The following is a 26,250-nucleotide window of genomic DNA, read 5'->3' as shown; positions in this document are numbered from 1 at the left end:
AAAGTTAACAGTTTTCCATTGAATTGCCTTAGTATCTTTCAGAAATTATGATGGTAATCACTAAATGTAAGAGTTTCAGAACTCTGTTTTGTTCACTGACTTGTATATGAATACCTCATAGTCTTGATTACTAAAGCTTTTTAGTAAGGTTTAAAAATGAGAAGTATTGGTCTTCCAACTTTGTTCTTCTTCAAAAGTATTTGATAAGTCTGCATTCTTTGCATATTTCCATGTTATTTTAGTATCAGTTTATCAATTTTTGTCCCCTACAAACCCTTCCTTGGATTTTGATAGAGGTCACATTGAATCACTAAATCAATTTGGGGAGATTTGCAATCATCTTCTAGTACATGAACATGAAGTGTCTCTCCATTTATTTAGATCTTCTCAATTTTCAGTGTCTTTTACTTTTGCTTTTGTTCTTAACTTTATTCCTAACTGAATAGAATTTTTTAATTTCATGTTTAGATTTTTCATTATTATTAGTAGGTAGAAATATAGTGGATTGGATTAAGGCAGTCAAAAGGTACAAACTTCCAGATACAAGATAAATAAGTTTGAGGAATGTAATGTACAACATGATAAATACAATTAACACTGCTGTATGTTGTATATGAAAGTAGTTAAGAGAATAAATCCTGAGAGTTGTCATCACAAGGAAAAAATTTTTTTCTATTTCTTTAACTTCGTTTCTATATGAGATAATGGATGTTCACTAAATTGTGATAATCATTTTATGATATGTGTAAGTGAAGTCATCATGCTGTACACCTTAAACGTATACAGTTTTGTATGTCAATTATATCTCAATATATATTTATATTTATTTATAGATTTATGTATTTATCTCAATATATATTTATTCCAACTTTTAACTGGAAGAAAAAAGGCTATTTTTTTAATTATGAAAAAATACAATTGATTTTTGTATATTAATCTTGTATCCTGAAACTTTGCTAAACTCACTTATTAGTAGGTTTTTTGTACATGCTTATGTGGATTCCTGAAGGTGTTCTAAATACAGGAGCATGTCATCTAAAATAAATGATGGTATTACTTTTTTCCTATCCAGTATCTGATGCCTTTAACCCCTCTCATTATTATTATTAAAGGGCATCTATGAAAAACCTACAGCTATTATCATAATTAACGGTAAAATACTGAATTACTCTCTATCTATAGTTGGAAATGACAAGGATGTCTGCTTTCATTACTTCTATTCAGTATTGTTCTGGAGAGTCTAGCCGATAAATTATGATTCTCCTCTTCCTAGATTGTTGAGAATTATTACATGAATGGATGTTGGATTTTGTCAAAAGCTTTTTCTACATCTACTGAGATGATTATGTGGGTATTTTGTTCTTTTTTCTAGTGATAAATTGTTATTATATGAACTGATTTTCTGATGTTAAACCAGCCTTATATTCCTGGGATAGATCCCATGTGGTTGTGGTATATAATGCTTCTTTATATATTGCTGGGTCAGGTTTACTAATGTTTTGTTGAGTATTTTTGCTTGTATATTCATAAGGGCTACTGATTAACTTTTATATTCATGAGGGATATTGATAGTTTTCTTGTGATGCCTTTGTTTGGTATTGCTGTCAGGTATTAGTGATCTCAGGGAATGAGGTGAGAAGTGTTCCCTCCTATTTTTGGAAGAATTTGTGAAGCATTGGTATTATTTTTTATTTAGATATGTGATAGAATTTACCACTGAAGCCATTTGGGCTTGGACTTTTATTTGTGGGAAGATTTTTAATTACTGATTCAGTTTCTTTACTTGTTACGTTAGTCTATTCAGAGTTTGTTTTTTTCTTGAGTCATTTTTATAAATTTGTGACTTTCTGGGAGCTTTTCTGTTTCATCTGAATTGTCTGATTTGTTGGCATAAAGTTTTTCATTGTATCCTTTGTGATCTTTCTAATTTCTGTAAGAGTTGGTAGTGATGTCTTCATTCCTCATTTTGGTAATTTGTGTCTTGTTCTTTTTCTTTTCTCGTTTGGTTTAGCTAAAGGATTGCCAGTTTTGCTGATCTTTTGATAGAACCAACTGTTTTTCATTGATTTTCACTCTAATCTTTACTTACCTTACTCTTCTTGCTTTGGGTTTGGTTTGCTTTTCTTTTTGTGGTTCCTTAAGCTGGAATCCTAGGTTATTAACTTGAGTTGTTTCTTTTTTAACATAGGTGTTCAGAACTATTCACTTCCCTCTAAACATGCCTTTGTGTCCCATAAATTTTGATATGTTTGTTTTCATTTTTATTCAGTTCAGAATATTTTAAAATTTCCCTTATGATTTCTTCTTTGACACATGGATTAACTTAGTAGCATGTTAGTCAGTTTCCAAATATTGCAAGATTTCTCAAATTTCCTTCTGCTGTTGAGTCCTAATTTAATTCTTCTGTGAGCATTGAACACATTTTATGATTTCATTTCTTTTAAATTTATTGAGGATTGTTTTATGCATGTTTTGTACAGCCTGTGACCTGAGAATGGTTTTTACATTATTAAAGGATTGTTAAAGAAGAAGAAGAATGTATGACAGAAATAGTACATGGTGTGCAAACCTGAAGTATTTGCGTCGCACTTGGACATGATACATAATCCTTTTCATATGTTGCTGGATTTGGTGAGCAGAAAAGGTTTGCCAGTCCCTGGCAGACCAGATAGTCTCTTTTAGAGAATATTCCATGTGCTTTTGAAAAAATTGTATATTCTGATGTTGTAGGATGTCATAGGATCTATGGATTTCAGTTAGATGAAATTGGTGTTGCTCAAATCTTCTGTCTTTGCTTATTTTCTTTCTAATTGTTCTGTCAGTTAGTGAGAGTGGAGAGTGAAGTCCCCAATGATTATTGTTGAATCATTTGTTTCTACTTTCAGTTCTGTTAGTTTTTGCTTTGGGTCCTTTAGTGTACAATTCATTAGCATTAAGTACATCCACAGTATTGTGCAACCTTTACCACTGTCCATTTCCAGAACTTTTTCATCATCTCAAACAGAACTCTGTACCTATTAAATAATAACTCCCTATTCCCCCTTCCCTTGCCTCCTTGTTAACTACCATTCGGCTGCTCTCCATCTGTGAATTTGCCTGTTCTAGTTACAGCATCTAAGTGGAATCATGTACTATTTGTCCTTTTGTGTCTGGCTTATTTCACTTAGCATTATGTTTTCAAGGTTTATCCATATCATAGCATGTATTACAATTGCATTCCTTTTTAAGGCTGAAAAAATTCTTTTGTATGTATATATCAGATTTTGTTTATCTGTTTATCAGTTGATGGACATTTGGGTTGTTTACTCCTTTTGGCTATTCTGAACAATGCTGCTATGAACATTGGTGTTTAGGTATCTGAGTCTCTGCTGTTTAATTCATTTGGTATTATAAACCTGGGAGTAGAACTGCTGGATTTTGTGATATTTCTGTTCAACTCTTTGAGGAACTGCCAGATTTTTCCTTAGTGACTACACTATTGCATTGTCACCAGTAGTGCAGTAGGATTCCTATTTCTCCAACTCTTGCCAACACTTGTTAATAGCATCCTTATGGGTCTGAAGTGGTATCTCATTGTGGTTTAAAAGCCACTTTGCTTTGAACCTTAAACTTCCTAGTTTGTTACAAGTTTAGGGTAAGTAAGACACTGCCATTTTATGTATTTCGACAAAGAATGGTGTCTCTGTGTTTTGTTTGTGTTTGTGATGGTATGGAGTAACTGTATGTCCTACTGTGTTTTCCCAGGAGCCCTTATTCCTAAGAATAGTCAAATTTCAGGCCCCTCCCTAATAATCTTGTTAATGTTTAAATAATATCTTTATTTTTTCAGGGTCTAGAATTTATGTAGGAATTTTGTCATACTAACGTGCTGACAATTCATAGACTCTACCTTCATTAAGAGCAAAATGTCTCAGAACATGAATTTCTACATCTCTACTTACTTACTTTGCAACTTAGGGTAGCCTTAAAAAAAATCTCTGAGTCTAAGAATCTCCAATTGTAAAATAAATAGAGAAAATATATACACAGAAATTATTAGTATGTTGATTGAATTAGGTGATATCTGTAATGATCTTAACATACAGCATCAGGTAATACCCAATAAATGATATTATCATCGTCCTTGTGAAAATATGGACTATATTTACCCCACCTAGCATTTTCCTTTCTTCTTTCACCTTATCTTCCAGTGATCAGAGAGTACAGTTTAATAGTGTTGTATATTAGGTAGTCCTTGGAATATAATTTATTAGCCAAACAACTGAGTCCCTTTAGAAGAACCTGGCAATCAAGTCTTCTCACCCTTGTAAATGTCTTTTTTCACCAAAATTGCTTCTCATTTCAGTTGTATTTTGTTTTTTTTTTTCTGTTTTTAATTTGACAAGTAACAAAAGGGAAATCAAAGTTAAACTGCAATGCCTTGAGTGACCAGTTAACAATATTTCCTTTGCCTTGAGCAGAGGCAAAACTTTTCTTTTCCTTCCTAACCAAAATTGTCTTTTTTGTTTTGTTTAGCTTTTTTCCCCTACAAGCTTCTGCTCATTCTTGGCTTTATTCTTTGCTGAACACTATTCTTATAACTTCCTGCTACTCATCTGTCTGTGTCTTTGCTTATGGGTTTCTCCTTGTTCCATCTTACATATAAATTTTGTTAAAATCTGAACTGTTAGAACTTCTCTCTCTCAGTCCTCACTGGTTTATTTTTTTCTCTTCTTCCCATCTGAAGTCTTTGTGATTGAATAATCAGAATTGAGCTTTTAAAGTTAACTAATTCTTTTGCAGTGCCAACATAGACCATGTCACCACTCTTAAATTTTTCTTAGACTTTAAATTTCTGCCTTTCTTGAAAGAAAATTTGAGATTCCATGACTTTCTGCCTGATTTCCTCTCCAAGAAAGACACCCTATTAGTGCTAGATGAAGATCTCCATGTGTCCCTCCTATCCGTTGTGTCCATTGTGAGTTGTTGACTTTTACACTAATAGAATTTGGCCAATATTTTATATTGTGTACAAACCTTTTACCTTGGGCAGTTCTGTCACTTAACGTTTAAAATGTATACTACCTTTTACCCAAAGAATATGCTCACTTAGTTGTGTTTTTTTTTTTCTTTTCCTTCCTTCTTTCTTCCCTCTCTCTCTTTCTCTCTTTCTTTCAGCAGACTTTATTTTTTAGATCAGTTTCAGGTTACAGTATATTTGAGCAGAAAGTACAGAACTCCCACATACCCACTCCCCTAATACGTGTACAAGCCCCCCACCCCAGCATCCTGCACCATAGTGGTACCTTTATTACAGTCGATGAACTTACATTGACACATCATTGTCACCCAAAATCCATATTTACGTTAGGATTCATTCTTTTTTTTTTTTCAAAGGATTCATTTTTGATGTTGTACATTCTGAGGATGGGCATGAATAATGACATGTATCCGTAATTATAGTATCATACAGAATAATTTCACTGCTCTACAAATCCTGTGTGCTCACCTCTTCATCCTTCCCTCTCTCCTAACCTGTGGCAACCACTGATATTTTTACTGTCTCCATAGTTTTGCCTTTTCTAGCATGTCATGTAATTGGAATCTTACAATTGTAGCGTTTTCAGATTGGCTTCTTCTCTTAGTAATGTTCATCTAAATTCTCCCCGCCATGTCTTCTCATGGCTTGATGACGCATTTCTTTTTAGTGCTGAATACTATTCTGGTTTACAGTGTACCACAGTTTATCTATTCACGTATTTAAGGACATCTTGGTTGCTTCAAATTTTGGCAGTTACAAATAAATACTGCTGTAAACAAACATCTGTGTGCAATTTTTATGTTGACAAAATGTTTTGACTCCATTGGGTAAATACCAAGGAATGCATTTGCTGGATTGTATGATAAGAGTATGTTTAATTTTGTAAGGAGCAAGTAAACTGGTCACTGTACCATTTTACATTCCCACCAGCAGTGAATGAAAGTTCTTATTGCTCCACATTCTCACGAGCATTTGGTGTTGTCATTGTTTTGGATTTTGGCCATTCTAATGGGTGTGTCGTAGTATCTCTTTGCTATTTTAATTTGCATTTTCCTGATAACATATGATTTGGAGCATCTTTTCATATGCTTACTTGCCATATGTATATCTTCTTCATTAAGGTGTCTGTTCATGTATTTTACTAATTTTTTAAATTTGGTTGTTCATTCTTGTTGAGTTTTAAGAGTTCTTGGTATATTTTAGATAACAGTCTTTTATCAGATATGTCTTCTGCAAATATTTTCTCCGTTCTGTGGCTTGTGTTCTCATTTTCTTGACAGTGTCTTCTGCAGAGCAGAAGTTTTTAACTTTTAATGAAGTCTATCTTATCAGTTATTTGTTTCATGGATTGTGCCTTGGTGTTGTATCTAAAAAGTCAGCACCAGATTCAGGGTCATTTAGGTTTTCTCTTGTGTTACCTCCTAGAGTTCTTTAGTTTTGCATTTTACATTTAGGTCTGTGATCCATTTTGAGGTAATTTTTGTGAAGAGTGTAAGATACTGTGTTTAGGTTCATTTTTTTTTTTTTGCATGTGAATGTCACTTCTTGTACCATTTGTTGAGAAGACTGTCTTTTTCCTATTACTGGAGAAATAATGGAGATCCTTCAAGGATCAGTTAAGTATTTTTATGTGGATCTATTTCTGGGCTCTCTATTCTGTTACTTTGATCTATCTGTCTATTCTTTTGCCAGTGCTACACTATCTTGATTACTTAATAGCAAGTCTTTAGGTTGGATAGTATTAACCTTCCAGTTTTGTTCTTCAATATTGTGTTGGCTATTCTGGGTCTTTTTGCCTCCTCATGTAAACTTTAGGATCAGTTTTTCGATTTCAACAAGATTTGCTGGGATTTTGATTGGAATTTTATTGACTATAGGTCACGTTGGGAAGAACTGGCATGTTGAGAATATAGAGGCTTCCTGCTCATGAACATGGTCTAAATTATATCTCCATGTTTATATAGCTATTTAACTTTTTACTTTCGAGTTTCATAGTTTCCTCATAGATCTTATATCTATTTTGTTTAGTTTCGACCTAAGTATTTCATTTTTGGGGTGCTAATATAAATGATAATGAGTTTTTAATGTTAAATTCTGTTTGTTTATTGCTGATATATAGGAAAGTGATTGACTTTTGTATATTAACCTTACATCCTTGCTATAATTGCTTATTAGTTCCAGGAATTTTTTTGTCAGTCCTTTCAGATTTTCTACGTAGACACTCATATCATTTGTGAACAAAGACAATTTTGTTTTTTCCTTCTCAATCTGTATACCTTTTATTTCCTTTCCTTGTCTTACTGCTTTAGCTAGGACTTCCAGTATGGTGTTGAAAGAGAGTGGTGAAAACGTTCTTGTCTTGTTGTTGATCTCAACAGAAAAGCTTCTGGTTTTTCACCATTAAGTATGATGTCAGCTGTAGGTTTTTTGTAAATGTTCTTCATATTAAGTTGAAGAAGTTCCCTTCTATTCCTAGTTTGTTGAGAGTCTCACTTAGTTTTTTTAGTTCAAATTTTTGTTTAAAATAATTTTACAGATACTTGTATAGTTAAATCTTTCAGTTTGTTTAAACAGGTTTATCATCTCAAATTTAAACCTGGATTAGAGTCTACTAGAAAAACATTTTAAAATGTGATGTTGCCTATCCTTGTATTTGTATAATTTTAAAATTGTTTTTTGATACAGACTAAAAGCCAGGAAGGACAGTGAGACTTCAGTGAAATATCTGAAAACTTTCTTTTCCATATAGTTCTTGGGCTTGTTTAAAGGGGAAACACATGCAGAACCTGGAGTTTCTGATGCTCATTAAATGTTTTTTTCTGTCTGGTTTGTTCACAGATGTTCAGCCTGTTGCCTATGAAGAGCCCAAACATTGGTGTTCAATTGTCTACTACGAATTAAATAATCGTGTTGGGGAAGCTTTTCACGCATCTTCTACTAGTGTATTAGTAGATGGATTCACAGACCCTTCAAATAACAAAAGTAGATTCTGTTTGGGGTTGTTGTCAAATGTTAATCGTAATTCTACAATTGAAAATACTAGGCGACATATTGGAAAAGGTAATTTTGTCGTTTCCCTACGTTCATTTGAATTCATGCATTTGTTGTACTTATCCTGTAGTCTGCATTGTGTAAGGTGCTAGGGCACACAAAGAAGCTCAAGGCCTTTCTGCCTTCAAGTTGCAGATTTAAATAGAGACATAATCAGTCATCTTCTCTTTATCCTGCGTGTTTTTTCTTCTTTGTTCTGAAATCACACCACTTAGGTTCTGAAATCATACCATTTCTATGGTTTTTTTGTTGTTGTTGTTCTTTTTTTGAGTGTCTTCTTGACTGGAATATAATATATTTACAGGAATTTATGTTGTTCACAACAGTATCTTCAGCAGCTAGAACCATGCCTGTCTCAGTACATATACAACAAATTTTTGTGGAATATATGAGAGCTGGTGAAGATTAGAATTTTTAAATTACAGTATTTGTGGAAAATTTTGAGTTGAAATGAGTTGTAAGCATTTACATTATGTGGAGGAACAGGGTAACTGGTAGGAAATCCAGTTGGAATGATGTCAGTCTTCAGTGGCTTCACTGCCATTCCTCCCACCTTTTCAATTCAGGTAACAAGGTTTTATTTATAATTCATCCTACTAGACAGTTGCTGCAGCAAACAAGGAACTTTCCAAAAACATTACAATGCAATGTCTGTGTCTCATGCATCAGATGGTTGGAAAGTAAATCTATCCTAGGTAGAGTGGTTTGCCTGTCTTTTAAGAAGTTTTGTTTCTGCCACTTGCTACTTTTTGCTTCTTTTACTTGAGAAAATCTTGGTCCAGATTAGGAACAAAAGGTAAAAAACTGTAATTGTGATGTGATTTCTTAATGGAAAAGATTCAGAAAAATACCATGATCAAAAATAGGTTGGAAAGAAGGTTTCCATTCTTTTTTGACTTAACTGTCAACTTGCCATGTGTTTTAGGTAAAATGCCTCACTTCTATGCATTGATTTTTCGTACTGAAGTAGAGTAATTTGAGAGAAACCTACTTGGTGAATTCTTAAATTCTAGAATCAATTTCCCCTTTATTCCCAGTATACAGTTCTAGGACCCTTTTTTCCACAGATTATTTTTATTTGCTCAGAAACAAAACATGGTTTTTAATATCACAGCCTGGTGCCAGTCTGTGACACACATGTGTGCAGAAGTGTGTATGTACAATGGTCTTTTTTAGCTCTGTTTGCAGTAGTGAAAAGTTGGGAACAACTTCAGTTTTAGCTATGTAGCTTGAATTTTAAAATATTAAACCTAAATTTGTATAATGTTGATGTATTTTTTAAATCCCAAAAACTTTTTTAAAGTACAGTAAAATAAATCTGCCCTTTGAAGTCTCTTCCTCTGACTTGAAATTACATATGTAATTTAGTGTTTTTTTGTTTTTTAATGCTGCTGTCCTTTCCATTGGCAAAAAGAATGCAAAACTCTTTACCAAGTAAGTATTCTTGATAGTTGATAGCACCAGGCATTCTTTTGAAAGGACTTCTAATAACATGCTTTTTGGGGGACTTTTTGCCGTTGCTTCTCCTCATAGAAATCACAAATGATTGTTAGAGAAGGGGAAAAAAAAACTTGAAAACTGATAACCTAAAATGCTGCCAACTTGAGGCTTAAGTCTTAGTTATTTGAGGATCATTTTAGATGTAGGCAAACATTTACCTCTTGATTATCTTTGGCAGCATAAGGCCATCTAGTGGTAGCTTCTATCTAAGGACTGTTGCTATAGTGGTTGTTCTTTGTCTCGCCTCGTACAACAACCTTTTTTCATTATACTACTTTGTTCTGTTGACGCTTGTACTGCCTGTCTTTTTAAGGTGTTCATCTGTACTATGTTGGCGGAGAGGTGTATGCAGAATGCCTCAGTGACAGCAGCATATTTGTACAGAGTAGGAACTGCAACTTTCATCATGGCTTTCATCCTACCACTGTCTGTAAGATTCCCAGCAGCTGCAGCCTCAAAATTTTTAACAATCAAGAGTTTGCTCAGCTTCTGGCTCAGTCTGTCAACCATGGGTTTGAGGCAGTATATGAGCTCACCAAAATGTGTACCATTCGAATGAGTTTTGTTAAGGTAAGTGGATTGTGACCTGTAGCTTAATTTGAGTCACTGTAAATGTGTATATTATAAGTTTGTAGGTTAAAATTTTTAGAAGTCTTTGTTAGGTGAAAGGTGCTAATTACTTTTGACCTGATTTAATAAGTTTTTAAATAAAATTCTTTAATTTATAATTTAAATGACATGATTGGTCTTAGATTATTTTATAATCCAGACATTACAAAGAGCCTGATACAGATACTAATTTTGATATTGAATAGAGGCTGAGTTTATAACGATCTCAGTTAAAGACTAAATAACAGAAAGTATTTAATATTAGAATTGCTTAAGTTCCTTAGCTTCAGTAGTTTCAGATATTATTAGATCCATTAGATTGACTGAAAGAATTCTTTACAGTACTAAAATTGTTTTCCTTATGTCTAAGCTCTGTTACTAAGAATTTATTTTTAAGGAAGTTTGGTTCAAAGAACTTTTCAAGTTTATCATTTGCTCTTGGCCTAATTTTATTGGCATTCCAAAGATGATGGTTCATGAGCAAAATCTGGAAAGAATTTTAGTGATATATTTAAACAACTTAGGCTGTGTCGACTTGATCCTTAGGATTTAGTAAAAGAAGAGTTAGTGTCAAATGCTGTGTGTAGTTTTTTTCTTTTTGGCCCACAGTCCCACAACCCAGTATTTTCCTTGCTGCTTTGTTATAGGTCCGTTTATGCAGCAGTTTATCAATAGTCCTGAAGGCATTTCCCTTCCCCGCTATAGAGACTTGACTTTTGCATATTTAATCTACTGCCCCCATTTCACCCCTGCCACACCTGCCTAATTTTCCTAGGCCAGAACTACTATAAGCAGTAAAGCAGGGAGCTTGATAAATCCAGGCAAATAAAAGTGAAAAAACTCTGTTTTACTCTTTGGAGTTTTAAGCTGAAGTGTTCCAGCTCAGTTCATCCCAGTATTTTCCCATCTTAAAAGATAATGATATGTGATTGCCACTTTAATTACATTTATATGCATTGATCACATCTACAGTGCCTTATCTGATACTCAAAGAAAAAAACCTGAAAATCAAATACGTTTTGTTAACAAAATCTACTGTGAACTTAACATATCTTGCTCCAAGGGCTTATATGTTAATATAATGATGCAACTATTGTGTTGCTTTTAATTCCATAGTGAATGCTAAGATTGGTTTTTATGGTAGTTTTTCCTTTAAGTATATTCTACATATCTCTACTGTTAAAGTGTATGTTACTGTGTTAAAATTGATTTAGACTGATTGACAGTTTAAAGAGCATTTTGCTGTGCTATTCATTTCCATAGGGCTGGGGAGCAGAATATCACCGGCAGGATGTTACCAGCACCCCATGTTGGATTGAGATTCATCTTCATGGGCCTCTTCAGTGGCTGGATAAAGTCCTCACTCAAATGGGCTCCCCTCTGAACCCCATTTCTTCTGTTTCATAGTGCAGAAGTATATTTTTCAACTACATTATTAGTGGACTTGTTTTAATTTTAGGGAAACTTTCAGTACAGATACTGTGAGCTTACATGGAAAACAGATGTTACAACCTGTTTTTTTTCTACATAATTGTGACCAATACATTTGTATTTTGTGATAAATCTACATTTGTTTGTATTCATGTTCATGTGATTAACTCTCAAAAGTGTTGTGAAAGATGCAGAGTAAGTATTGTGCCCCAGTTCAGAAGTTTAGCATTGATCTTAACCTGGAACATACTTTTTGCCTTATTGTTCCAACAATTTTTTTGTTAATTTTTTTGGAAAAGTAATACATCACATGATAAATTATAACAATGGAAGAGGGTGTTCAGTGAAAAGTCTTCCCTTCTATTCTTGATTCTTCAGAAGCTATACTTTTGCCAGTTTCTTTGTCCTACCGACTTTAAAAAAGTGTAATTCATTGTTTTATAAAAGCATATGGTAGGGCTTAAAAGAAACTATAAAAAAAATCTTTTTTGAAGGAACACCATGCACTGCTCTAACAAGTAGTGTTCAGTGAAAGCAAAGTGAAAGTTTTCTAAATGACATCATAAAATTTACATTTAATACAGCTAAATGTTTGTCAGTGTATTGTGACTTGATTCAGTATATCTTTGTAAAACATTTCCTTTTTAGAAAAGAATTATTGCAAACAACAGATCTCCAGTACGTCATTTATTCAGAATCTGTCATAAGAACTACTTTATAGCTAGTGACAGTGCGTGCACGGCCTTGTTCAGCTATATTTGCTGCTTTTGGCCAATGTTGTAAGAACTCTAATCTTGGCATGCATTAATCTTTTATTTTGCACTTTGATGGGTGACAGTTTTTAATGTAACCTTTTGTGAAACACACTCAAGTGACTTGGACTTAGATGCTCATCCTTACTTTTTTGGTACCCTTTTTGTATTAACAAACACTGCAATTTATAGATTAAAGTTGTAGGAAGTTACGCTTTTTCTATCTTTTGTTGTATTTTCAACCTACATTGTAAGACTGTTATTTTATAGCTCCAACTTAAGGTGCCTTTTAAATTCCCTGCAGTTTTATAGATAGTATTAATGTTGGAAAATCATGTACTTAATCCCATTGTTCTTACTTGCATCAATCTCCCTGTGCAAGGATCTGTGTCCTGCAGCCATAGGAGCATCTTCATTCTGGCCCATAGGGTGAGGTCACAGATCTGATGCTTACATGAGTTAGCAGTGATTGTTGAGCTAGCTGATATGAAAATGTTCACAAATCAAAGAATACTCATGTATCAAAGAATACAGACTGTTTTCTCAGTTACCATGCATCCTCTGTCTTTTTCCTTTTTTTTTATTTTAGCACCTATGTGGATGCTTGTCTTTACAATCCTCAGAGAGAAAAGACATGAAAACTCCAAAATAACTGTTTAATCAATCATGTTTAAGGGCTTTGAGTAAAGGACTCTTAACCTCCTTTTCTAGGAAGCAGTCACATGGACACTTAATTACGGTATGAGAACAAAGACATTATTTTGGGGAAAAAAATGACCTAATTTACCTTTCAGAAGAACCTTATTTTCTGATGCCTTTAGAAAGTACGTGGAGCCATGTCAATCTTCTGTTTAAAATGTTAGTTTGGCTTGACTTTCTGCTTTGCCCTTTCTGCTTTCATGAAGAAAAAAAATGCATTTTTTGAGGAAAGGAGAATATGATTCCTCTTGTTCCTGTAACATTATTTATTGCTTTTATAAAGTGCAGCCAGTGGATGGTTTTAGTTCTCTCAGATGAAGTGCCATATGTGTTTTCAGCTTACAGTCCTTTGCTAGGTAAGAGAAAACTTTCTGTCACCAGAGCCTTAAACATCAGTTTTACATGATGTGAATTCTCAATCTTCCAGAATTGTGCCAGCCACATGAAAGAGAATTATTTGCTTAGTGGTAGAATTTAGCTATTTACATCATTCTTTTACGTATTAGGCTCAAGGCACAATCTTTGGAACAAATTTGTAGAAAAACCACCCAGGTTGAATTACAGATACATGTAATCAACTTCAGTGGGCTTGAACTGGTGGAAACTATTGAATTGTTTTAATGCTTCAGTTGGGTTCATTAACAATTGTTTTTATTCATGTAACAACCTTTAGGGTTAGCAGGATTTTCTGTGATTGGCTTTCTCTGTGTTTTTTCCTAAGGGATTGTGTCTCATGAATGACAGCAATAAAGCCATTAACTGTTAAGAATTTCATGGAGAAGTATAAACCTGTTGTATTTCCTAAAAGTTAACTCCACACCCCTTCATTTTACATACAAACTTCATTCAATCTAGCTTCCTCTATAATTCCTGAGGATACTCAGTGTAGGAATGGGTGGGAAATAAAAATTGCCAGTGAGATTTTAAAAACTAAGTAAAATTCTACCAATGAAAAAGCACCTTTGAAAGAAACCATTTCAGAAAATTACAGTTTAAAGTTTTTATTTAATCTCCAGAATGGTTCATAGTCAAATTATAAAAACATCAACATACCAGAATAATCACAATTTATGGCATGTACAGTATATATGCCAGCTGAAAAGATGGAATTTGAAAATAATAAAATTACAACCAGTTTGGTAAATGCAAAAAGAGGAATAGAGTCAAAATTAATCTCAGTAATGAATTAAATCAACAAAAAGATGTTTGGGAAAAAAACAATTTAGGAGGTACATTTGACTAACATTGCTACATAATTACCTGGCTTAAGTTAGAGAATGTAAACTAGATCAATATTATTGATCTACCAAAGTGAATTTTTAGAGACAGTTTAAGGAAGACATCAATCTAAATGTCAAATATATACATCAGAATATAGATCATTTTTTACATTTTCTTGTTATATAAGGAAACTATGATAATAGAATTGGCTGAGGTGAAATCCACAGTAAGATTACTGGATAGTTAAACCTATACCTATAATAGTACAGAAAGTAGTAGTACAAATGTAGCTATGTTATATTTTCATAACATTTAGGAGTAAGACATTTTAGGATATAAAATGATCAGTAACTATTCAGATCTGAAATCTATTGTCAAGGTAAGGACTGGGGCTCTCTTTGTAAGATCTTCAGTATTATCTTAGGGTACTGAAGGGAAACAGTTCCCCTGTAATAGTGTTCTGTTGAAGGAGAAAGTTTATACAAAAACGATATCCTGCCAGTAGCAGAGAAACTTTGAAGTTTGAAAGTACCTGTTTAAGTGTTATACTTCTATTACAGAGAGCATCTAATACACCAGTTTAGATCCATTTCTGTATACCTTTTCTAGTTACTTGCTTAATACTACTTTGGATCATTATCACTTTCCCACTTAAAATATATTAGTATCTTTTATACTTTCTAAAGAAGGAAGAATCTTTTGATAATTATTAAATTCACCTTCCAATGATGATTTAAATTTTGGACCTGTTAACTTTTAAAAGGGTCAGAGCCCTTTTTTGTCTTAGTAGTTAAATCCTCAGTCTCTTGGGTAGGAATATAGATGTGTGTCCTCATATCCACCAGCTAGATAAGCAAGAACCTTTTAAGGTAGTAGATAGTCTGTTGGTTTTAGAAGTGTTCGGTGATTTTTATGGGTGGAAGTTTTCTGAAGTAGTGGTTTATGGGCGTCTCCTCAGATGTTAAGGAGGCCAGCTTTTGGGGTGGTGATCTCAGGTTTGATGCCTGAGGACAGCAGCCTTTTCCTCATTGATACAGGTGGGAATCTGGAGAGATTTTCTTCTCACAGAAGATGCATGTATGGAGAGTGAGAATTTGAGGCATTTCTTCTGCATAAATAATTCTACCTGCTGGACAGAAACTTGGACAGTTCTTTGTAATTCACTGGATTGCAGGTTAGCATGTCCTAATTATAAGAGGTAACAGTATTTGTTCAGCCTTTTTTGCCTTGGATTTTCATAATAGAAACTTGTCTTCTAAAATGCAGTTATTATAATCAAAATGTTATCCTAAAATTGGATGATTTACAAAAACCAGTGAGAAGGATTTAATGTATCGGATTTAATGTATCAGGTTTTTTTTTTTCTAAAAGCTTATGCTGTAATATTTGCTGGTAGCAATTGCTGTAAAACAACTGATGAGTTGTTTTGTTGAAAAGATCCAGTCTCAGAGCAGGATTCATCTGTCATTCATGGCAGAGTAAAAAGGTTAGTGTGGTTCTCATTCAGATAATTCAGTTCTTAAAATTCTTAAAATTATCTTAAACCATTGTCCTTTAAGAATTTATTTGAAGATACTATTTTTTGAAAGTTTAAAATTTTGTGTAGAGGTAGATTTTTGGGTTTTTTGGGTTTTTTTACCCCATTGATAGGTAGTGCCTTATTAATACCAGCTGGTGTTTAGCTGTAACAAAACTCCAGTAAGACCAAACAATCCCAAGTAAAGAAGAAATCTTTTAGAGTCAGATTTTCCCTTCTAATACCATTGGAGATAATGTTGCTTTGATTTATTCATAAAGTATTGTAACTATAGGGACTGCTGAAGATAATAGTTGGGCAAGTGCTTTTCTTCTTAACCTGGTTGGTTAAAGTTGCATTTTGAAAATTAAATTGGGTAGGATGATAATCATGGAAACTGAGTATTTGTATGGACCTGCCCATGTTCTCTTAAAAAGATATTTCATATGCGGATGATAAAGACCAAACCAATGGCTGCACTATAGGTCTGCTTCTTACTTATTCTGCTTCTGTTTATGTTGTAGAAAATGAAATTCTAGCAACTTCAATTCTGTTATCTTTTGATACTTATGAAATATATTAGATTTTACTATATTGTGCTTTTCAAAGCCATAACTCTTAAGAACTTTGTTTTTGCATATTGTTTGCTAATACTTTATTTTAATAAATCTCAAATCTGTTTAATGTGTGTTTTTTGTTTGTTTGGGGGGTATTCTGTTTCAACTTAACATGTTTCATTGTGTGGAGTTGTAAAAAAAATGAAATTATCGGTTACTGTGGCTGCATTATCTGTGTTCGTGCACTAGCAATAGAGAATGGATAAACTGTGCCTTTTCCCTCAGCATGAGGTTTGCTCAGAATGATGTGTTTTTCTGTTCTGTTTGTAAGAGAGTTGATGTATTTTTCTTTGTTAGTTTAGTTTTGTTTTGAAAAAGGATTTGAATCTAGAGCCTGGGGTTTTTCAGTTTAATCGCTAGTTCCTCTTCTTTAGATCTATCTAAAATTAGAGTTCTTGACTGGACAATTAGGACATAGAATAGCTCTTAGCAGAGCTGGTTTTGGAGTCTGCCTGGCTGCGTTTAAGTCCTGGGCCTCAAGCCTCCTTAACCCTGTGCCCTTAGGCAAGTTGCTTAACTACTCTGTGCCTCAGTTTCCTGATCTGTAAAGCAAAAGTCTTCTTCCTAGGATTTGGGGGAAAATTAAAGTACTTAGAATAGTGCCTGCCACATAAGAATTCTTATTATTATTACTATTATTATTATTATTATTACTGTTGTATTTCTTCTACTTCTTTGATTTGGAGGAATTCCTTCTGATGCTACTTGACCTTAGTAGATTAACCCTTGATTACCCACATTGTGAATTAGCCTTGTTTTTCTTAATTTTCTCCTTTTTCAAAAAATTAAAAGTCAAATAGTTCTGTCATCCCCACCAAGTGCCTACTTTTACCGCCTTCTGTGTTTTATATACAAGAAACACAAACTCATTCTAATTAGAAAGATATAGTGAAAATCTATGTCCCCCCACTAGGAGAAACCCAAACGAGATAACCCAAAAGAATAAATATAAAAACTCTTATTCTCTATGGCTTCATCAAAATAATCCATTTCTGCAAATCAGTTTCTTCTTTTGCCTTTTTAATTTCCAGTGTAAGGCACTTAGTAAGGTATTTAGTAGCAACTTCGCTGGCTTTTTTAGAAGCATATTTTTAAAACATTTGTTCTGGCAAAAGAGTTCAGTGAACAGTGAGAGGTGTTGGCTTCTCTCCAATTTAAGATAAATAGTTTTCAAATTGCTATAGCCAAAACAGTTCGGGTGACAGAGAGCTCAGCTGTGACAGCTGCTTCGGTTTTCTTTTAGATGTGAGACTCAATGGCTGATGCTACTCCATATTACAGCTGTTTTGATTCAGTTCATATTTTATAAGAAGGCTCTCAGTGGGCCATAAGAAAGTGCTTTCCCCCTGTTTAACATTTTAAATATTACAGTATTTTTAGTTGTTGAATTTGTAAGCCTGTGTTTAATAAACTGGTAAAAAAAATCTTGTGTTCTTTTTATCTAAACCACTTCTTGTGGTTGTATTTTAAAGGGGAAAAGGGCTACAGGGAAAATATAAAGGAGAGTTTTTGACAGCTTGTTTAAACATCTCCATCTTAAAGTATGTTGAGTGGGAGGTGGAAGGGGGATTTTGGTTGGTGGTTAAGATTGTATTATCCATATTGTTTCAGATTGATGTGTGTGTAGTTCCTGTGAGAGACCTTTCATGAAGCAATTTTTTGATGTTTGGGATGGATTTTGAAAGCTTCCTTATACTTTATCTTAATCTCTTGCCCCTTTCCCCTCACCTGCTACTTCATATTAGATAATACTTTAATGTGAGGTAAATGCTGAGAACTTCTAACAGTACAGAAAAGTATAAACTAAAAATCCCAAACCAATAGCTAACCATTAACATTTATGCATATTATCCTTCTAACCTGCTCATGTCATCACTCTCCAGCAGTCCTCTCCTCTCTTTGACACAAATTTAGCTGATGATGGGTGAAGCTGTACCTCCTTTTCTGAAAGGGTTCTCAGAGGAATTGCTTTGGTTCCAAAGTGTTTCTTGAATTCTGTACACCTGAGAGAGCATTGTCATCTCTTAGCTAGCTCTCTCTTATTTTGTTTAATGGCAGACTTTTCCAAAATGTATTACATCAAGCTTAGTTCTCCAGATATTTTAATGAAACTGCTGCAGTGATTAAAAAAAAAAAAAAAAGAGGGGGAGATTACTCTCGGAAAGCTTTCAAATAGAAGGAAAATAAGATCTTAGAAGATAAGGGGAACAAAAAAAAGTTTTTCATCTTTTATATCATTTATCACCATCCAAAATACTACATATTTTCTTTACTCTGTTTATAGACTGTCTCATCTCATGGGAATGTAAGCTGCGGCCAGACCTGTGTTCCCACTGCTAGAGCAGTTCTTCATATACTGTAAGCACTCGAGTATTTGTTGAATGAATGAGAGTACTGGAGTCAGATGTGATTTTTTTATGCTAGAATTTAGCTTTAAATTATATAGTAAGACTATTCTTAATTGGTTGGATTGAAGCTCAGCACTTTATTAGATCTCTTTATTGCATGCCTCAAAGGAGAGGAAAAGGGGAAACTCAACTAAGAAATTAGAAATTAGAATATCTGTTCTTTCTCTTTGAACTTTTGGACCTTTGCCCCAGAATTGTCAAGTGCCTGGATTGTTGCTTAGAGAACCTACAAAATTAACAGTCAAGTTGGAGCTTTAACATGTTGGCATTTAGTATTTTCCCAGAGAAAGTTGAAAGGGCATAGTTTTCTAGATGTATTTGACAAGAGAAAATACCCACCCCGTCCCGCCAAAGAGTATACTTTTTATTCCATAGCTTACAGAGGTGGCAGTGTTAAGAACCCTGTAGTCTGATTTAGTGCCCTGGTTTAGATCTTATAATATCACCCCCAACTGTTGTGCCCAAGGAACAGACTTCTAATTGCATTCAGGTGGGACACCCAAGTAATGCTTTTGAGAGACAGAATATAGCGACCTGTATTTGTACTTCAGAATAAAAGATTAATTTTGCTGAAGAGTGCATGTGTGATTGTTGGGGTGGGGGAAAGCACAGGGAGTTTGAAGGGCTCTGTCACCATAAGTTGAGATTAATAGTAAACATTACTTTTCTTTATATAAAATCCTATGAATTTTACAGAATTTGTTTAGACTAGGTTCATGATGGCAGTGAAGGTGAAGATGATGAATGCAGCACAAACTAGTTATATATAAACAATAAGCCTGCAAATACAATCTTCGTATGAAAATAAAGGTGCTTTTCTTTTACTGTCTGTTTAATCAACTACTGTAAGTTTGCTAATATCCATTCTCTCCTTCTTCACTCATCAAAGACCTTTGTCTAGCCCAGACCACGTTTCCCAGCCTCCCTTTCAGCTAGGGATGGTCATGCAACTTAGTTCTGACCAATGGACATGAGCAGAAAAGGTATCAGTCATTGTGGCATAATGCTCCAAAGAGGATTCCTCTTGTTCTTTCCCCTTCCCTGTGGTTGGAATGCAGAGATGAGTGTCAGTGGACATGGATGCCAAAGGATGAGGGTGATAGAGCTGTGCTACCCTTGGAAGGTTATTTGGAAAAGAAACTTGGAGGTGGGGAATGTTCTTTGTTAGAACAGTTCAGGCCTTAGCCTAGTTTATCCTTACTTGCTCATTCACTTAGTCTCACCCTTACTGAATGCTGACTGCAAGTCACGCTTTATGCCAGGCAGCAGAGCTCTCACAGCAAGTCATTCCTGTTCTCATGGAAAATGAAGCTATAATATAACATAGTTTAATGATTTCAGTCCCTATCTGGTTAGGGTTATTTGATCTGTTTTGGAGGGTGGAGGAGGGACAGAAATGAAGAATCAGGGAGACTTAAACAAAAAAAATCTGCTCCTGTTTTTCTGAATATCTGGATTTTTTTCTGGTCCTGAAAAAAAGTATCAAGTTGTTTGTTCATTCGTCCAGTTAATATTAGAGAGCTTAATAGATGTCAGGCTGAGCATAAAGTGAATAAAACAAAATTCTTTCTCTAAAGCATCTTCATTCTGGTTGATGGAGACACAAAACAAGATAAATGAAATATATAGAGTAGTGGTAAGTTCTAAGGAGAAAAAGTAGTAAGGGAAGATTTGAAATGTCAGGAGTGGAGGGAGGAAGATGGCTGAAGTTTGAGATCAAGAAATCAGGGAAGGTCTCATTGAGAAGGAAAGCTTTGATCAAAGTCCAGGAAAGGATGAGAGAGTCAGTCAGTATGTGAAGTAGTGATTTAATTGATTCGCAGTCAAGGCAATTCAGAAGACTATGAATGATACGGTAAAAATCTCAGCTTCCCTGCAGGAAAAGGAGTAATTCAAGCAGAAACGGCCAAAGGTACAAACTTGTAAATTGCATGCTCTTTAGTCTCTGCTGGGGATACAGGAATTACTGACGTGTTACATAGATGAGAAAAGAAATGGAAGTGCTAACAACTTTGTGGGTTACCATCTCCAGGACACTGACCACTTGGAGGGTTGATCAGTGAGAGTTCAACTCAGTACTTCATCTGATACCAGTTTAGTTTAAGGCAGAAAATCACAGGTGAAGTGTTTAGAAGAAGAACCCACGGGCAAATTTGCCTTAACCTCTAGCTCTGTCTTCCCACTGTATTGCATTCAACAAATACTTATTCCATGTCTACTTTATACCTGACACTGTTCTGGGCATTGGGAAAGTAGCAGTGAGCAGGCGAATGTTGTCCCCGACTTCATACAGCTTACATGTTAGTAGAGGGAGAGACACTGGAGTGTGAATTAAAGTTATCTAATAGTTGTGATAAGGGAGCTGATCGGGGTCTGTGAAAGACTATAACTGCTCTTCTCTGAGAACTCAGGCAAACCCATACCAAGGAAGAGCTATTAAGTTGAGACCTGAAGGATGAGAAGGCATTAGTCAGATGGAGAGGAGACAAGCAGCTGAGGCAGAGAGGCCTCAGGGATCAAAAGGCCATGGTGTCTAGAGCCTGGAGTTCAAGAGGAGTGTGAGGAGATGAGGCTTGAGAGGTTGGTGGGGGCTGCATCTTGTAGGCAGAGGTTAGGGTTTTGTTTTAAATCCTGAGAGCAAGAACTGGAATGTAAGGTGGGGCAGGAGGCAGATACTGGGGTCGGACATGTGCTTCTTAGAGAGGTGAAAGTAGATGCTGGGCTTTGAATTTAGGTGACAATGGTGGAGATGGAAGGGAGTGGATGGAGTGGAGGGAAGTGGATGGAGTAGAGTGGTGATGAATTGCATACGGGAGGATGAAGAAGAGTTTGGGGTCAGAGTGACCACCATGTGCTTTTCACTTTGGGCAACCAGATAATGGTGCACTTTGCTGAGATGGAGAGGACTGGAGGAAGATCTAATTTAAATGGAAAGGTGGTGAGTTTTATTCATTCTGTAAATGAAGCAGGTACTGTTATTATCTTCTATCATTTTACAGGTGAAGAAACAGGCTCTCAGAAATCCAGAAGCATGATCAAGGCTTAGAATGGATGGCCAAGGTAAGGTTACCCGGCTCCAGGATTCAGGCCCTTGGTCAGTACATTATGCTGCTTCTCCCTAGTTCCTGGCATCTGCAACTACCTTTCCCAATTTCCACCCTGCCACCCCTCACCCCCAGCAGAAATGTGTTCTAGTCCTCTTGCCCAATCCCAGTGGCTGGTTATGGCAGAGGGGCCCAAACACCTGTGTCATGAACCTATTCCTATTTTTAGCCTGCCATGCCCAGCTCTCCAAAGGTAGTTCTGAGGCATCGTGGGATTGGTGGAAGAACAAAGGGCAGAAGGATGTGTGTGCATAGACTGGCCTCCCTGATATCCATCTCAATGTCCAGTTACCACATTGTGGCCCACTTACCCTGCATATCAGCATAAGACAGGCATGAACTCAGCCACATCCCTGCTTTTCAGGGGGGAATCTGGGGCTAGGTCCCACATGCAGAAGGACCCATTACTGCTCAACTAGTCTAACACTAGCCTAGAGAAGGAAATGAAGTTATTCAGCATCACAGTGTTGGCAAAAAGCAGAACTGTAATCTGGTTCCTCTCACTGACCCTGCTTAGTTTCTAGATTCCAGCTCTGAATAGATCTAACGACCTAGGACTTTCTTCCAGAAGTGCCTGTCCTTTGAAGCTTTTGGCTTAGGTGGCTAAGACCACTGCAACCTGTAGAGACATCAGAAAGAAGCTTTCCAAGTTGTCTCCATCTTAGCACTTTTTAGCTTTAACCTCTTAATGCCTTGGGCCAGTATTTTATTAAGGGATCTCAAGAGCCTCCTGGATCACTCTGGCTTCAGCTGAATCTGGCCCCAGGAACTTCAGGTGACCTCTACACCAGTCATCCACCCATATTCTCCCCTTGAATTTATTTGTGATCACAGTAGAGAGGGAGCCGTGGTAAAAGCACATCCTGTTGGAGGGTCCCTTCAGCAATGCTGCCTCAAGCCTAAGGCTCAGTGACAATAACAGCTAACATTTGGGTGCTAGCATGTTACACTGGTTATGTCGTTCGACATTCAACCCTGTGGAGCTAGGTGATATACCCATTTCACAGATGAAGAGACAGGTTAAGATAGAGTAAGGAATTTGCATGGGGTCACACAGCCACTGAGCAGTGGAGCTGAGATTTAAAGCCAGATAGACTCCAGAACTTGTGCTTCTTACCACTCTGCATACTGCCTTGAGATATATCCCTCAGGAGATGTGGAGGAGGGATACACTGCCTCTACATTAGTCCCCTACCTCTCACAGCCCCCAGATTAAGGCCTAAGGGTCCCCCATATCAGCAATGTGTGATTTCATTATGCTGGCCAGGGGCTCTCATATCTCTTTAACACTTAACGCCATTTAATCTTCTCTGCAACCAAGGATCACACAGATTAGCTGGGCTACCATTACTATAGGCTAGAAAGGTTTGGTCACATTTCCCAAAACCAAACTAAAGTGTTCTGTGATGGTATCACAGAATTAGCTCCATTAGGCTTGGCTGGTGTTAGCTGTCCAAGCCATGAGTAATCAAGCCCAAGATGAAACATTGTCAACTGCTCATTTCTGAGGCTTCATGGGAGAGAAGCTGGAGGGAATTTTAGGTACTGGCTGAGAAGTGGCAGGAGGGAGCCCTGGCCTGAGACTGGAGCCCTAGCAAGTCTTTTTCCAGCCTCAGCTTGGGTCCTTAAACTAATTTCAGTGCCTGACAGCCCTTACAAAAGGTTTGCAGAGTTGTGTGCCTGTATGCATTTTGCCAGACAGGTGTCCTTAGCATTCTTCAGATTCTCAAAACCTGAGTGACCCCTATATTATTTAAAACTAGTGGATTAGATGATCTACCAAATTTCCATTTAGTCAAAGTCTCTATGCTCTAGTGCCCTACTGAACCAAGTGACTCATGAAACTATTTTAAACTGCCATAAAGAAGACTCCCTAGAATTAGATTAACTTTGAAAATGGTCAAGGTTATCATAATTCTTTCTGTTCCCTCTCAGGTTCTTTGAAATCAGCTCCTCCTAGCTGGGCTTATTCATCCATTGCTTTCTTGCTGGCCTCCTGCCTACTTTGGGAAGAAGTGCTGAGCAGCTACCCCCATCGCCTCACCCTCACGCCCTTCCTTCACCGCACGGTTCTGTAAATACTTGGAAGGGTTCAGGCCCAGGAGCAGCCCCGAGAGCAACGGAGTGGAGGATGCCAGGTGGGAGGAACGGCCCTGCAGGGGAGGTCTCCACAGAGCCCGATACAGAAAATTTTTTTCAGCAAATGAGGCAGCAATTCCTCTTTCAGACTGGCTCCGAAAACATTTCCCAGAGCAAGTTAACTGCCTGACCCTGGGGAAGGTTTGAGCGGAGTTAAGTCTCATTAAAACTGACCTGGGTCACAGTAGGTGGGAAGCATGCTGCTCTTGGGTCTCAGCCTGCTCAGGATCAGTCTGCCCTTTATCCCCTTCCAAAGTGGCGCAACCAGTGACCAGAGCATTCTCAGCACCGGGTCTAATTCAGTGAGATTTTATTGTAGAAATGCGGCCCCAGATTATGTGGGACGCGGATCCCCCAACACAGGGTGCTGCAGGTGGGACCCTGCCTCTCTAGACCAGCTTCCCCTCCGCGCGCGTGGGCAAAGAAAAGGTCCTTGAACCCGGTTGGAACGCACTGAATCTCCACATCCCCTCACTTCCCCGGGGGGACGCAGCCCCCAAGGGCCATTATTCCCAAGTCTGGCTGAGTTCACGCTCCGATCCTAGTGGGACCCTCGGTGCCAAAGAGTGGGAGAGGCAGTAGCATCTGCGGGAAAACAGCCACAGGGCTGGGGCTCCGGACGGGCAGCTCCTGTCTGGTTGCGCGCTCGCCTCGCCTGCCCGCTGGATGCGCAAAGTATATAAATCAGCAAGCGGCGAGGAAGGCTCCCGCGTCCCGGCGGGCGCGCAGTCTTGCAGGAAGGCACCCGGGCTAGACCCGCTGCCCGGAAAAGAGAGGCTCAGCCAGTGGAGTAGAACCTTGGTTCGCGGCTGCCACGAGGCTCGGGACCCTCCGCAGTCTTTTAACCTCGGACTCCCTTTATGCCCAGGGTGCCGCTCGAGGTCGGGAAGGGTGATCGGCCAGAGCGCTGTGTCCTCCAGGGGCGTCAGGCGCGCCCTGACACGCTCATACCGGCTTGCTGGTAGCGAGGTCGAGACTCGGTGCCCGCCACCCTGGCTCGCTCCTCCACTACACCGGCCGCATCTTCCAGGGTGCGCGGGCGTCCCGCAACGAGCGGTCGTGGGGCAGCGCGGCGAAGGCCGAGTGGCGCAGCTGGCAGCCAATGAAGAGGATGACGAGCGCCACGGAGAGCAGCAGAAGGAAGAAAAGCAGCAGGTAGGTGGGCAGGTCGGGCTTGGCGGCCGCGCCGTCCCGCATCCCGCGCGCGGTAGCCAGCTCCAGCGGCAAAGCGCCCTCTGCCTTGACCGTGGCTGCCAAGGCCAGCGCGCCGCCTACCCCCGCCTCCGGGCCGCCCGTGGCGTTGAACACGTCGCCGTACATGGCCCGCGGGTCCGCCGACCCCGGCCCAGCCACCTCACTTCGCCTCACGCTGCCCGGCGCCGCCCGGCGCCTCCATGGCGCGCCCCGCTGCGCGCTGCTGACAGCGAGCCAGTGCCTGCGGGCCCAACGGGGCTGCGGAGTCCCCGGGCCACCGCGCTTCGCCGCCCTCTTCGCCGGGCGGCGGACCCCAAGGCTCGGAGCTGGACGGCTCGGCTTCCGTGATCCCCGGGCTTTCCCTGTTTCTCGCCGTCGCCACCCGCGGTGCCGAATCAAGCCACCCGGGTTTACAGCCGCCCCCTCAGTTCGGACCCCAGCTCCGGTGAGCTCCGGGCTCCGGGGCGCCCCTGGGCTGCAGCTGCGGCGAGAGGTGCCTGGTGAGTGCGGCCGCAGCTCGAGGTCCCTGCCGGGCGCCGCTGAGATGCTTAGTACACTGAGGGCCAAAGCTGGGAGTCCTCCGCGTCCTCCCGCACCGCCGCTGCGTTTCGGAGCAGTTCTGCAGCCTCGAGTCCCTGTCGAGATGCCCGATGTGCTGCAAGCCTGTCCCCACTGGCTTTGGCTGCTGCGCTCCTGTCTTGAGCAGAAGACAGCTCTGAGGTGGCCCCGCGCGCTCTGGTCCCGGGCGGGGGGCGGAACTGGCGGCGGCTGCCCCCAGGGAGCGGCTGCGAACCAATGAGAGCGAGAGAGGACAGGGCTGCGCCTGCCCCCAGCCCGGCCTCTTGTCGCTCACGGACTGAGGGACACACCAAGACAGGGAGGGAGGAAAAACACAGGGTCATGGAAAGACAGATGGACAAAGAGATGATTACAGACTGACGGACAGACGCAAAACAGAGACAGTAGGGACAGCAAACCAATTCAGAGAC

At 38.3% G+C, this 26,250-nt stretch overlaps 2 protein-coding genes across 5 annotated transcripts in view; one reads left to right on the top strand and one right to left on the bottom strand.

Moving 5' to 3' along the window:
• SMAD5 (SMAD family member 5) overlaps nt 1-16,483 on the top strand; it is a 47,591-nt gene extending 31,108 nt beyond the window's left edge. For all 4 annotated transcript variants that reach the window (XM_072957038.1, XM_072957036.1, XM_072957041.1 and 1 more), the window contains exons 5-7: nt 7,859-8,080; nt 9,885-10,141; nt 11,444-16,483. In XM_072957038.1, coding sequence (XP_072813139.1) covers nt 7,859-8,080; nt 9,885-10,141; nt 11,444-11,587 — 623 coding nt within the window. In that variant the 3' untranslated portion in view covers nt 11,588-16,483. The remainder of the gene's footprint in view (nt 1-7,858; nt 8,081-9,884; nt 10,142-11,443) is intronic.
• Nucleotides 16,484-24,397: 7,914 nt separating this feature from the next.
• On the bottom strand, nt 24,398-25,995 carry SMIM32 (small integral membrane protein 32). Its single transcript, XM_072957009.1, has one exon. It carries the CDS (start codon nt 25,385-25,387, stop codon nt 25,076-25,078), a length of 312 nt encoding a protein of 103 aa, XP_072813110.1. The 5' UTR covers nt 25,388-25,995; the 3' UTR covers nt 24,398-25,075.
• Between the last annotated feature and the right edge of the window lie 255 nt (nt 25,996-26,250).

The sequence above is a fragment of the Vicugna pacos genome, chromosome 3, assembly GCF_048564905.1.
Source record: "Vicugna pacos chromosome 3, VicPac4, whole genome shotgun sequence".
Lineage (NCBI taxonomy): Eukaryota > Metazoa > Chordata > Mammalia > Artiodactyla > Camelidae > Vicugna > Vicugna pacos.
Note: the sequence above shows the minus strand (reverse complement) of the source record. Positions and strands in the feature narration are given on the sequence as shown.